Genomic DNA, 12,998 nt, shown 5'->3' on the forward strand with positions numbered 1-12,998 from the left:
AGAGAGTTAAGCTCACAGGTGAACCTGGAGGGAGGGGGGGATCGCTCGTCGCAGCAGTTGTTAGTGATTTCTCTTTATCCGCGCAGTTTCTGAGCGTGCGCCCAGACATGTTACAAGGAAAGTCTCTTTAAAGCCCCTCTCTAAAAGACACATGCCAGTCTTTGCAGCAGCTCCACAGAGCAAAAGCACTGGTTAACTCTGCAGGTTTAGGGCATGTCTACCGTGCAGGGTGCGACCCAGTACAGAGATACGTGAGATACAGTCCAACCGTCGTGTCATACAGCCTGATTTCCCCTACTTCTCCCACAGCCAGACTATTTCCAGTACCCAGCCAAGCTCATTTAAAGTCGGCCCAGGTATATCGACGCTACAGCGCAGTCCGCGATGCAGATATATACTCTTATACAAGTCACCCACCCACTTATGCCTCAGCTTTCCTCTTCGAAAGCCTTGCAACAATCCCACGTACCTCCTGGGAGTATCACGTGGATGACTTTGTTAATATTTATGCAGCATTTTTCAAATCAAATGATACATGTGCTCTAAGTGCCGCTATTATCAGTTCATGAGTATATTCAAGACTGTGAGGTGCTGGGGGCACTGTGGTAATGGGAGTAATATAAGCTGCTAAGACACATACTAGATGGATATGATGATTACTGGTATTTGGCGACAGTGCCTGGAAGCGCTAGAGATGCACCGGTGCCGCGCTTAGGGCAGGTGCTTTACAAACACAGACCAAGGTGGGGGGGAGAGGAGATAAACTTCAAACATAAAAAATGATCAAAGGTAACAGGACTTAAAAAAAGAGGGAATGCTGGCTCTCTTTGAAAGGAGCACAGCCACCTCGAATGGGACTCTGCATTTCACTGTTGTAAAAGCAAGCTTTCATGCAAGCTGGGATAAATGTTTGCATGGTTTTCTTTTATACATTTTAGATGCTCACTGATACTTTCCTCCCAGGCAGATCTGGCCAACTGAATGGGGTCGCGTCGAAAACCAGAAAGTGATGATCAAGGTGTGAAAGCAAATTACTCTTCAAAAAGTAAGCAACTGGCAAGCAATTAGATCAAAAATAGCCTTTTATAATTATTTTGATTTTAGTATTCTAAACTGTTTGTTCGTGAGGTCAGTCATATGACTCGGTTGCAAATTATGATTTTTTTAAATTGATGCTACTCCTTTAACAGACAGCTGTGTGCATTTGCTCTCTTTTAACTTTAGCCATTTGTAGAACATTTCATGGAGAAAAGAAACATTTCTGGAAAAGGCACAAGGAGAACATGACAGGAATCATAGAAATATATGGCTGGAAGGGGCCTCAGGAAACCATCTAATCCCAGCCCTTCTTCAAGACTGAATCAACTTTCTCCAAACCATCCCAGACAAAAATGTAGACACTTCCAATGATGGTGATTTCATGACCTCCAGGTAATCTACTCCAGCACTGAACCACCCCCACAGTTAGCAAGTTTTTCCTAATATGCAACCTAAGCATCCCTTTTAAAAAAAAAAATCAGTTTAAGGCTACTGTTTCTTGTCTTGTTCCTTGACAACAACTGATTCCCCATTTCTCTTTATAGCAACCCTTTCTTTATGTGAAGACCGATTAAATCCGCACTCAGTCTTCTCTAGACTAAATTGTCCAACTTCTGCCAAACATGCTACGCTGGGTCTTCATAAGATATTGATTTGGAAAATTGTATCAGAAACAATGACAGAATGGGCTTTTGCAGCCTGGCAACATACCGGGGCTGTTGCGTCTAATCTAAAGATATTAGAGAGGAGGATGCTTACCGAGGTTGTGAGGGCTTGGAAAGGTGAACAGATTGTCCCAAATGGGTTGCATTTTTTAGCATTGATCGTGCCGAATATATGCCGACGGGCTTTCCTTCCAGCTATTCTTTTTATCAGTTTGTCTTCCACGTACCGGCTGAAAGGATCCTGGCATTGCAAATGAAAGACAGGTTGGATTACGACGGCAATCATCTCATCATACTGATGTAGAGAGGAGCTCCCTTGTTAGAGGAAGAGAGCTTTGATAATTGTTGGAAACATCTATAGCTACTGCCCCAGAACTGTCCCATTTGCAAAGCTGGAAGCTCACTGCACCTTAATGGAAGTGAAGGACTCATGTTCTGCAAGAGCCTCTTCGAAAGCACTGCTAATCCCGGACGAAGCATGACCCCGAGAAACCAAGCTGTATATTACTTTTCAAATGCACCAAAAGATGCTGGCTACTTCCAGGAAAGAAGCACGGACCATTGTGCCTGCATGGCAGAGTTTACAATGCCAGGCCTTGGGTAGACCCTTGCATTCACGCAGCACCCCCCTGTCTGCTGCGGGTCTTCACCTGCAGCGAGCTCCTGCTTGGAGGTCACGCCGCGAGCCAACAAGGAAAGCCCGTGGATGAGAGACAAGATAAGAGCAGGAGATGAGTTGCTCAGTAGGGAATGCAGCATCTCAGAGGGTCCGTCAGGCTTGTTGTGCTTGCCCACAGCTACTTCTCTCATTGCTCAAAAGAAAGGGAGAAGTGATAGGTCTGAGATGTGACATTTTTTGCCTGAAAACTTTCTGGACCCATGGCCTTGGAGACCGACCTTTCCTTACGTCCAAAGTACAGGTACAAAAGACGGGGGGCACGACCCCTGCATCATCATGCCTCTGCCTCGGCCTGGACAAAATCCCACCTCCAGGACATCTCCTTGACCACTGTACTGAGAACACCAACCAGAATACAGATTTGAGACTTGTCCGCTGGATAATGCACCCAGGTCAACCTCCTCCTTACCGAAGACTACTTGAGCAGTCTTCAAATATAGTTGCTATAGGACTGGACTTATTCCATTGCCCACAAATCATTATATCCTAGGAACAACGTATGGAGGGAGTAGATTCTTCGACAGGGCTTGAAGTCTTTAGGTCAAAACCAGATGCCTTCCTGCTTTAGTTGTATGCATTATTGGGTTTCATAGAGAAGCAGCTGGATGACGTTCTCTGGCCTGTGTTGTGCAGGAGGGCAGATGAGCTGATTTAATACTCACTTCTGGTCTCATGTCTACACATCAGACACACCCAACCCCAGAAAATCAGCATTGCACTATGAAATTTAATGTTGGAAACAATATCTAAGAATGGAGACCCTTGGGGATTACCTTTGTTTGCTTTCCCCCCGTTAAATATATCTCAGCTTTGCTGCCTCGTGCAGAAATAAAAATCACCGGCTATTACTTTTAGAAGTCATCCACTAGCTAGTTTCTACATGCTGCTCAACAGTCGACTTGTTCTTATATTTGCAATAGATTGGATTGTTATTGCATAACCCACAAAATGTTCTTTTTTGGCTTATGCTGCTTTATCATTTTGTGTGCCTTTTACTCATTTTGAGCTCATGGCAGAGTCTCTTGTCCTAAGCATCAGGGTTTCGCCAATCAGTTGGATGCGGGATGGTCAAGCTCAGAGATGGAAGAAAGATGTTACAGTCTCACCTCACATTTCCTTTGATTCAAGGTGCTGGTTAATAATTGTGTGGTGGCCAGGCGGCTTTGAACGCCGTCCTCCCCAGAGAGTTGGCTGCTGGGTGATGGTGATAGACGGAGGCGATCAGCTCTTGGTAACTGAGGTTCTGCAGAGAGAGAATAGGGTTAAAAAGGAGAGAATAGGGTTCAAGCGCCTCTGCTGATACTTTCAAAGAAGAATCTCAGCAGAGTTAAAGATCAGCAATTGACCCACTGCTAAATGTCGTGTGGCTTAAGAGGAAAAACACATCTACTTATTATATGGTTGTATCTTCTCTAGCACTGCCAGGGAGTGACAAACACTGCCAGACCCTCATTTTCCCATTTGCTTTATTGACTTCTGGGATGCTGTTATAATTGCCAGAGGTGGGAAATCATTCTCCAACCTCCGCATGTGTTAATATTGATTCAAGCCACTTATCAAACTGACTGGAAAAAGAAAAGACCATTTGCAGTGCTCCTTTAGTCAAATTCAGCCTGGCGCATTCAAAGATTACTTCGTCCTTTTAGTTTTTTTTAAATTCCAGCTGCATTAATCTCTTCATTACCTCCCAATCCCAGAGGAATACTCCTTTATTTATTTGAACCGAGCAACATTTAAAAGCATCCCTGGGCATTGCACACGGGAACGATTTGCTTCTGCCGCCTGGCTGCTGCATGCAGGACCTCATCGGTGCTTGTAAGCGCTGAGCCCCGTCGTGAAAGGCGCTGAGAGACCCCCCCCGGGAGCTGTGTGCGCTCAGCATCGTGCACAACCGGATATAAAAGTCTAGTCTACACCAGGGGTCAGCAAACCTCTAGGCACGGGGGCTGAAATCACTCAGTCCCCTGCAGCTGAATTGCTGCCCCCATGAACGGGCCAAATGAAATCACTGGGTGGGCAGGATCTGGCCCATGGGGTGCGAGTTGCTGCCCTTGCTCTGTGTTATAAAGTTGTGCTGACACAGCCGTGTTGGCTGGGAGCGTGGAAGGATCACACTCCTTTGCCGGCGCGGCTAGGCTGGCAAAACACACTGGCGTGGATGCAGCCATGCCAGAAGAGGGATTTTGGTGGCTGAACAACTGTAATGCAGGACTTCGGTGCCGCATGGATCCGTCCGAGTCGACATCAAACCGATCGCCCCACCGCGGACTGGGATAACCCTGATCATAATCCCCGAGCTCTCTTGCCCCTGACGCTGCAGTGCCAGCTGCATCTTGCACCTGGTTTTGTGCCCTGCCCGTCGCAGCTACAAGGTGCTGTTTGCTGTTAAAAATGGGGGCTGCATTTCAACCCCGAAGAGGCCTTGTGTCAGTCATGGCTAAAGTTTAGCTGTGCACAGTCTGCCTCTCAGGTTGTGGAAGAGGCTTTCTGGGACATTGTTAAGACCAAAAAGAAATGCTTCCCTGAATTTTAAAAATTGATTGAAGTTTAAAACCGCTCCCGCCCCGCTGAATCTGAAGCGGGCTTCAGCCAGAGGAGAACTAGCAAGAATATTTTCAAGTCTTTGTATTTTAATCAAAACATTTCATGAAGATATATTGATTTCAGTAAAGTTTTTGACAGGAAGGTTTCTGAGGTCCAGGTCTCTAGCTGCTTCTGACCAGAGAAAGGGAGAGAGAGGGAATCAAACCCGACCTTTCTGAGCTGAAAACGGACATTTCGGCAATTCCACTGCCCCCAAATCCTCCAAAGGTTTTATTTTTATTTCAAAACAGAAGGAAAAAAAATTCGCAGAACCTCAACCTTGAAACCTGTCTGCAAAAGGAATAGTTCATTCTCCAGCCAGATCCACCGAGAAGCACAAACTGATTGAAAGCCCAAGCAAAGGTCGCACTGGCCTGAATTTGTTGTCCATGCTGAGCAGAGATTATACGTGGCAGACGCTGGGAAGAGCAGATGCGGACTCGAGCCGACAGCTCCTGACTTGAACCTCCAAGGTTTTCATTTTCAGGATCCCATAACAGGAAAAGGACTGGAGAGATGAAATTTGGACTCAAACCTGAATGGTCTTAAGTTCATGAGGGGCTTGGAGTTCGTGTGGGTGGAAGGCGGAGGTGGGGAGGAATCATACAATCACAGAAAATGAGGGTGGAAGGGATCTCAGGAGGTCACATCTAGTCCAAACCCCTGCTGAAAGTAGGATCGGCCCCAGCTAGATCATCCCAGCCAAGGCTTGGTCTACCTGGGTCTTCAAAACCTCCAAGGCTGGAGCGATCACCACCTCTCTGGGGAGCCTGGTCCAGCGCTTTACTACCCTCCTAGTGAGAAAATTCTTCCTAATATCCAACCTAAACCTCCCTTGCCGCAACTTGAGCCCATTGCTCCTTGTCTTGCCACCTGCCCCCACTGAGACCATCCTCTTTGCACCCCCCTGCAGGGAGGTGGAGGCTGCTATCAAATCCCCCTCGGTCGTCTCTTCTGCACACTCAGCCCCGTTCCCTCTGCCTCTCCTCACAAGTCCTGTCCCCCAGCCCCACAACCATCTCTGCTGAGCTCTCTCCAACTTGCCCACATCCTTTCTGTCGTGGGGGGCCAAACCTGATCCCAGGACTGCAGGTGTGGCCTCCCCGGTGCCGAACCGAGGGGAATAATCACTTCCCTGGATCTGCCGGCAACGCTCCTGCCCACGCAGCCCAGGATGCTGTTAGCCTCCTTGGCACCATCTGGCTCCTATTTAACTTACTGTCCCCTGTCACCCCCAGGTCCTTTTCTTCAGAGCTGCTGCCCAGCCCGGCCTGGTGCGTGTGCACGACTAAGCCAGGCACAGAATAGCAACTAGGCTCAGCTGTTTGAAACACACTGGGGGGAGAGCGCGGCCTTTCAAATGCCCACTTCTGGGCATCCTGTGGCATCCAGACAGACCGCCACTAATCCACAATTTGTCCAGAGGACAGGGACTCAGAGGAGAAGTCTTCTCTCCTCACCCTGCTCCTTGACTGCCTTCCCACCGCTGATCCCCTGACCTTGCCTTACGTCACCTTAGGGCCCGCTCCTTTTATTACGATCTTATCTCACTGGGTAGGTAGGTGGGACCCCTTTCTGAGAGCTCTTCTTTCCCCCTTCCCTCTCTGGCCTGCAGCTCCGCGCTCTCCGCTTAAACCCTCCACGCAGCCCTCGCCCCTCGTGAGCTACAACTCGGTCGTTCATGGCTTGCGTCGGGGGTGGATGGGAATGCAAGCCCTCTGACCACTGTGCTAGATGCCATTGCTTTTCAAATTAATCCCTAAACTCAAGGCCAGGGCTACTGCCTCCTAATCTTATGGGGAACTTTTCCATTTCAGGGGATCAGAGGAATAGTGTGAGCAATGCCAGGGCCTGAGAAAAACAAAGGGGGCGAGGAGCCCGTGGAAGTCAAAGGAGGGCCGTATAGGAAAAGTTTTCTAGCAGCTAGGCTAGCTGTCATCTTTGCTTCTGCTCCCTACCTTTATCCTTCTCAAGGGCTTACTGGTAGAAAAAGCACCTAGATGACTTCAGAGGAGGCCCGCACTGGTAGGAGATCATTCAGACCCTGGTGCATGCAAAATGCTGGCAGCCTCTGATCTCCTGGAGAACGCGTGTGAAGGTGGGATTTCAAGAGAGACAATTATACATCTGTGCCTGCTTGAACAAAGGAATTAAATATTTTCCCCTTTTGTTTCTCATTGAATAATACCTCTGAGTTTTAAACAATACACCAGGCAGGGTAAAGAGACATTCTTCAGTCTCCCTGGGATCCAGTGCTGTCTAGACTTCATAATGCAACCGTGCATACCGCCCTTCCTTGAACTCCTGCCACAGCTTTTCTCAATGTTTCCTATAAATGGAAACGGAGAAGCCTTTACTTTGCCAAAGCCTCAATCACGCTAATGAGGCCTCGGTTCCTGTAGCATTTGGCAATTTGTCCTGCTTAACCAATGAGCTTGCAGCAGGTGGTAGCAAAGTTCATTTCCGAGCCCACATCCATCAGGCAAAAATCAGGCCCCTCTTCAGGTTTGCAGAGTGGCTCGGCCTGAGGACATTCCTGGAGGGAACGCTTCGTAGTTATTAGGCTACCGAGGCCATCTTTCGACTGGTGTAATACTGTCAGGCCAGTCACGTCCATCAAACTAAGGTTGTGGCCTTCCTAAATAATCTTATCCCTGTCACCTACATCGTATCCTCCGATACTTGTATTTTGAGGGAACTTTGGCTCTTGAGGGAGTTCAGATTTCCCATTGCACCGAGGCACTTTTCCTGCTCATTTTTGGGTTGTGTATCTCATTAATTGGTATCTGCTAAGTCTGCACTTGGCAGACTTGATTCGGAGACTGTCTTAAGCAAAGAGGGTCTGCGGTGAGGGGGGTTTAAATAGCATCTGCCTGAGCTGATGAGGAGTAATTAATTCTGCAGGATCTCGACTTTTCCCAGGACATGCACCTTTTGTCTTCCCACCTGACCTACTTCCATACATCGCTGCTGATTTAAGCATTTCCTAATCGTCCGGCTTTGCCCCGGGTTGTTCCAGCAGTCTTTCAGGTTTCTGATGCAGCCGTCCCCTGTTGACCTGAGCAAACACTCCCGGGAGAATATCCTGGCTGTTTTCACCTGGAGGGACTGCCAGGCTTCTCCAGGGTCAAGTCTTGTCTAGGTATTTGCAAGTAGCATTTCACAGCTATGAACATATTTGTCTTCCTGCAGTCCTCTTGTGGGGTAGGAAATTATCAGCCCCTTTTTTTATGAATAGGGACAGAAGGCGCTGGGTTAGAGTGACCCGCTCAGCACGATTGTGGGAGGATGCAGCTGAGTGGCAAAATGCATTGACATCTTTTGAGTCCCAGCCCAACATCCTGAATGCGAGACCTTTCTCCCCACTCTTGACAGGTTTGCAGGGGCTATACCAAAAAACCAGCACTCATCTAGCTCATGTGGCAGACAGCGGAGTAAAACCCTGTGCCGGGGAGTGGTCAGCTCTTACCATACGCACAGTTTAAACAGCTTAAAACTTCAAAACTGACTAGTGATTTTAAGTTCTTCTATTTTGGGTGCTCATCTTGCCACCCTCTAAAGGGACCTGGCTTCCAGGGGGAAAAAGCTGAGCACCAGGATGACTATCAACAGTGAAGCAACCAGGATCACTCCTCGGTTCAGCAACTTGCAGCTTCGACCTTCACTGCTTAACACACAGAAAAACCACTTGAGCAGGAATGATTGCAACCCATGTTTTATCACAGCAGAGCCGGTTCCAGCCTGGCACTAAATGCAGAATATTGCCTTGGATTTGATAGGCAGGAAAAATCAAAGACATCATGGAAAGTCTGCAGGGGTCCAAGCCACTGTCTGACGTGGTTTTCTACCTTCCATGAATGCGCCCTTTTCGCTCCTGCTTGACCTTTGCTTCTGAAAGCTGTCGCTCCGCCCGGCACATTTTGTACCATGGGTACAGTTAGTGTTTGACTTTAAATACACTATTGTGCAGGGGGAATGGACTAGCCAAATATTTCCCTGGCCTGAGCTCCACTGGAAAGAAAGGCTGCAGGCACACATGCTGAACAGAAATACGGTAACAGAACATCTCTGCATTGCAAAGCAGCTTCCACCTAAGGATCTGAAGCTGTTACGTGTTCACTAATGCAGGTGCCTGACACCCGCTGGAGCAGGTCTGGCACTTGAAGCTAAACCACAAACGATGCACCTACATGCCTGTGCTCTCAGAGGGGGATGACGGCTTCACAGGAGCCCAACCTCTGGTACACTGGAGTCACAGGGCTTGAAAGTGAGGGCTGGGGAACATCCTGAGAGCAACTTCATTGCTACATCCCTAGGTTTGGGTTTCCGAGCAGGGTGCGTGCAATAGCTGCGGGGTTTGCAAGCAGGGTGCGTGCAATCCCTAGCTGAGAGCACTGGGGAAAGGATGCAGGCATAACCAAAGAGAAGTGTGATGAAGAGCCAAGCCAAGAGAGAAAAAAAAAAGCAGCCCAGAGGAACCTAGGAAAAGTCTGTCTCCGCAGTTCCTGGTCTGATTGCCGCATAATCCCTCCCACCCCTCCGTGCCTAAGGATTTAATTCAAACGTACTGAAATCAATGGAAAGGGCCCCACTGACGGTACCGGGCTCTGCCTGCAGCCCTAATCCCTTCCTGTTCGTCGCCGCTCTTGGATTTCGTTGTGGAAACGCATCCGGCTCTGAAGGGCTGCAGCCCATCGTAAACTCTTCACAGCCATGAAATGACAAACTTCTGCATCCTCCCAGACTCTTGGAGTAGGTTTTATTGCTTGACAGGAGACCCTGATCTTTGTTCTTCCAAAAAGCATTGCGGATACAGTGTGGACGCGTGCTTGCGCACACAGGTTTGAGGGCAGCACGGTGGTTGTCAGCCTGTGAGCTTTGGGAAACAAGGCACTCCTCACCTGGAAGGGAACACGCAGGAAATCTGCCTTTGGGCTCAACACATGCACCACTCGCGCCTTGAACCTCTGAGGCCTGCACCCAGCCCGCAGCTCCAGCTGGACACAGCCTGCAGCTGGCTGATCTCTGCAAGGCTGCTTCGTTTCATACCTGCAGGTTTTGCGAGTGCCGTGCTAGACACAAGCTACTTCCGGTAAGGCGAGGGCCCAACTCATAGCCTTCCCAGACTGCATCACCATTACCCAGTCATCCGATTACCCTGCTTTGGCAGGGGCCAATATACCTAAAACCTTGGAGAAAGGCAAAGTTAACTATTTAGAACTTAATTTTCCAAAGCATGTTTACACTCGCCTAAGTGTAAGCGTGTCCTAAAGTCTGTCTCCATCCAACAAAGTGCTTAATTAGGTCGTTAAGAACATACCTGCATACCATTGACTTCAATAGGATTTAACCACATGCTTAAGTGCTTTTGAGAATAGGACTCTTAAGGCATTGGGCCAGTTGTGCAAAACTGTACGCAGAGGTACGTGGGGCGTTAGCTCCCTGAGCCCTGGGACAAGGAGCTGGAACTCCAGAGCAGAAGATGCAGCTACCCTGCTCTGATAACATAAATGGCAATAGCGGTAATCGGATTATTTAGTTTCTTTAAAAAGACACCCACAGGATCTGACTCGTTGCTAGAGAAACAAAGACTTTCACAGTGAATACATTTCCACACATCTGAAAAGATTTTCCACTGTGGGAGTTTGCTCAGTGTTTTGTATACCTGGAGTCGCCGTGCACGCACTGGCTCGCTCTCTCCTTTTTGCTGCTGTAGTCTTTAATATGGAAGTGAATTTTCCTTTGTGGGTACCCAACAGCATCTCGGCATTGGCACCACACATCTGGGAATGTTTTTTTCATTCTTCTGTATCACGATTATGAATGTGCCTCTGTTTATGGGACACCCGTACGATTTATACGAAATCCATATTTCTGGGGCCCACATTTCACAAAATGAACTGAAGCCTCATTTTTGCAGCTGTGCATTCCTTAAGTGAAAAGGGCAGTCCGGTCCCAGTCTGTTTCTTAGCAATAAGTCAAGGCTGTGCAATCTATGGAAAAGCTTGGCAGCTGTGTAAAACTATCTGACTGCTAGAACAATCTGCTGCTAACAGGCTTTGGGTCCTGTCCTGACTTGGGTAAATCTCCTCCCACCCCAGATTTCAACTGTTTGCCCATTGGATTAAATTGGGAATTTTGACTGTGTATAGATATCAAGATTGCAGTCCTAGGAGCTGTAAAATACACCCCTGACTCTGAAAATTATTATTATCACTATTATTATTTTACCCAGCTATTGCAGAACATTCAAATCATTTTGAAGCAGAAGAAAATAAGCAGTAGACTGGGATTTGGATGAAGTAATGGATTTAGCTCATTGCAATCTAAGCTATGTATAAATGTCTCCCTGGAACTTAATTAAATACTTTGCTATACATCTCTCATCACACTTTTATGAAGCCTGATGGCAAATAATGAGTCACGCTGTTCTATAATTACATAAATGTTAACTTATTTTAATGGCTAGAAAAGTTCCACCCGTCCACAGCTCAATCCTGTACCTCATTATTTGGGCTGTGCTAGCCAGACAGAACAGCTAAAACCCTGACCCGGAGGGCTGATTACCTGGGAAGCCCCAGGGTGCAGGGCAGCATATTGCAAAAATGAAGGCCATGCCGCAATAGCCAGGGGCAGGGCTGAGGACGATGCATTCACCTGGCCTCGCAGGCAGGCTTGCAAGACAGCACAGCTGGTTAAGTTCTCCTCAAGGTAGGAGGCTGAGTTTTCAGCACTGGCATGGAGAGAAAGATGGGCCAGCTGCACGGCGGCACAGGGCCAGCTGTGAGCACACAGCACGCTCGCTGATCCTCACGGATGCAACGGGCTCACGCATCCAGTGCAGATGAGTGTAAGTAAGAGCAGCCTTCAGCATACCCTCATTTGGGCTGGGGCTTAAAATAGCCTGTAGCTGCCCCTCACCCCAGTACTAGGGCAGTCACTGCCTGCACCGACTGCATGGAGTTAGGTCTCACTGTCCAACCAGAATAAGTACCAGATTTTGAGGACATACTTTACAACCTGAGGCTGGGCCCCCGGTGCATCCTTACCCTGCAGTTGTGCTCTCAGATCCACCTTGCAGGCAGTAGTGCCTTGCCCACTGCTCTCCTGCAGGTTTCCCTTTTCCCCGGTGTCCCCCTCCATGTTTCTGACGGGGTCCTTGGAGTTGAAAAGCACCCGCGGCTCAGTCAGAGTTGTCCTTTTCCTTAGCTCTTTTTTCTCCTCCCAAGGGCCCCTGGAAAAAAAAAAGTCGAATACAGACGGTGCCATTGCAGGAGTCAGGAATATTTCTCTTATGGTGAACAAACCCAATCACGTTTACCAGGATCCCTGATGCATCAGACCCGTCTTACCCGTGAAGGAGCTGGTGAGCTCTGTGCTGGGACAAGGAAGCTATTTAAGGCACCGTGTTGAGAAGGGTGTTCATGACTATGCCCAATGGCCTTCTCTGTCCCTAAACGGTATGATGCCATGCCGAGCTTGCAGATTGGCATATAAATTGCACCCCCATTGAAGTCATAGAGAAGTGGGGCTGGCAGGGACCTCCAGAGGTCATCTAGTCCAACCCGCCTGAGACAGGATCATCCCTCTCCAAGCCATCCTAGACACATCCATACTCTAAACCCTTCATAAAGCTAACATCGACCCTGACACGACACAAGACAGAACACCCTGGCCTGCTGCAGGTAAAGCAGGGGAAGCACAGCAGCCAACGTCCTGCTTCTCTAAAAGGTTAATACATGCTCAAGAGATCCCAAGTAGAGGCCGTGCATCCCGCCAGCGAGACAAAAATGTGCCTGGTGCAAGGTCAGGAGCTTTTAAAAAATATGGTGGATGTGTCCTATATTACTTCATATAGTAATAAGGTATCTGGCTGTGTTAGCAACTCCAAGGGGGAGAGGTATCCATAAATAGAGGGCTATGTAAAAGGAAGGAATGCATTAACATTTTTGGCAATATTTTTCCAAGTCATTTCACACTGAAAAGTCCACTTGTCATGAAATGGCTCATTTTGCATCAGCACTTCTACATAT

General features: G+C 48.2%; 1 protein-coding gene and 1 long non-coding RNA gene across 7 annotated transcripts in view; one reads left to right on the forward strand and one right to left on the reverse strand.

The window, feature by feature from the left end:
• LOC149859085 (uncharacterized) overlaps positions 1-12,998 on the forward strand; it is a 49,809-nt gene that overhangs the window by 27,630 nt on the left and 9,181 nt on the right. Inside the window, exons 2-3 of one of the 2 annotated variants that reach the window (XR_016444007.1) lie at positions 964-1,045; positions 1,225-1,431. This is a non-coding gene — a long non-coding RNA (uncharacterized LOC149859085). Of the gene's footprint in view, positions 1-11; positions 1,046-1,224; positions 1,432-12,998 lie in introns of those variants that run through there. The other variant, XR_016444008.1, reaches the window with a different exon arrangement.
• The window catches only part of LOC149859086 (cilia- and flagella-associated protein 337-like), a 54,037-nt gene that overhangs the window by 1,821 nt on the left and 39,218 nt on the right, over positions 1-12,998 (reverse strand). For 2 of the 5 annotated variants that reach the window (XM_090061669.1, XM_090061670.1), the window contains 3 exons: positions 12,015-12,199; positions 3,489-3,625; positions 1,798-1,944 (listed from right to left, as the gene is read on the reverse strand). In XM_090061669.1, the coding sequence (XP_089917795.1) occupies positions 1,798-1,944; positions 3,489-3,625; positions 12,015-12,199 (469 nt within the window). Of the gene's footprint in view, positions 1-1,797; positions 1,945-3,488; positions 3,626-9,533; positions 10,155-12,014; positions 12,200-12,998 lie in introns of those variants that run through there. The other 3 variants (XR_016444005.1, XR_016444006.1, XR_016444004.1) reach the window with 3 other exon arrangements.

Source organism: Crocodylus siamensis, chromosome 8 (genome assembly GCF_052110815.1).
Source record: "Crocodylus siamensis isolate JL-2025a chromosome 8, ASM5211081v1, whole genome shotgun sequence".
Lineage (NCBI taxonomy): Eukaryota > Metazoa > Chordata > Crocodylia > Crocodylidae > Crocodylus > Crocodylus siamensis.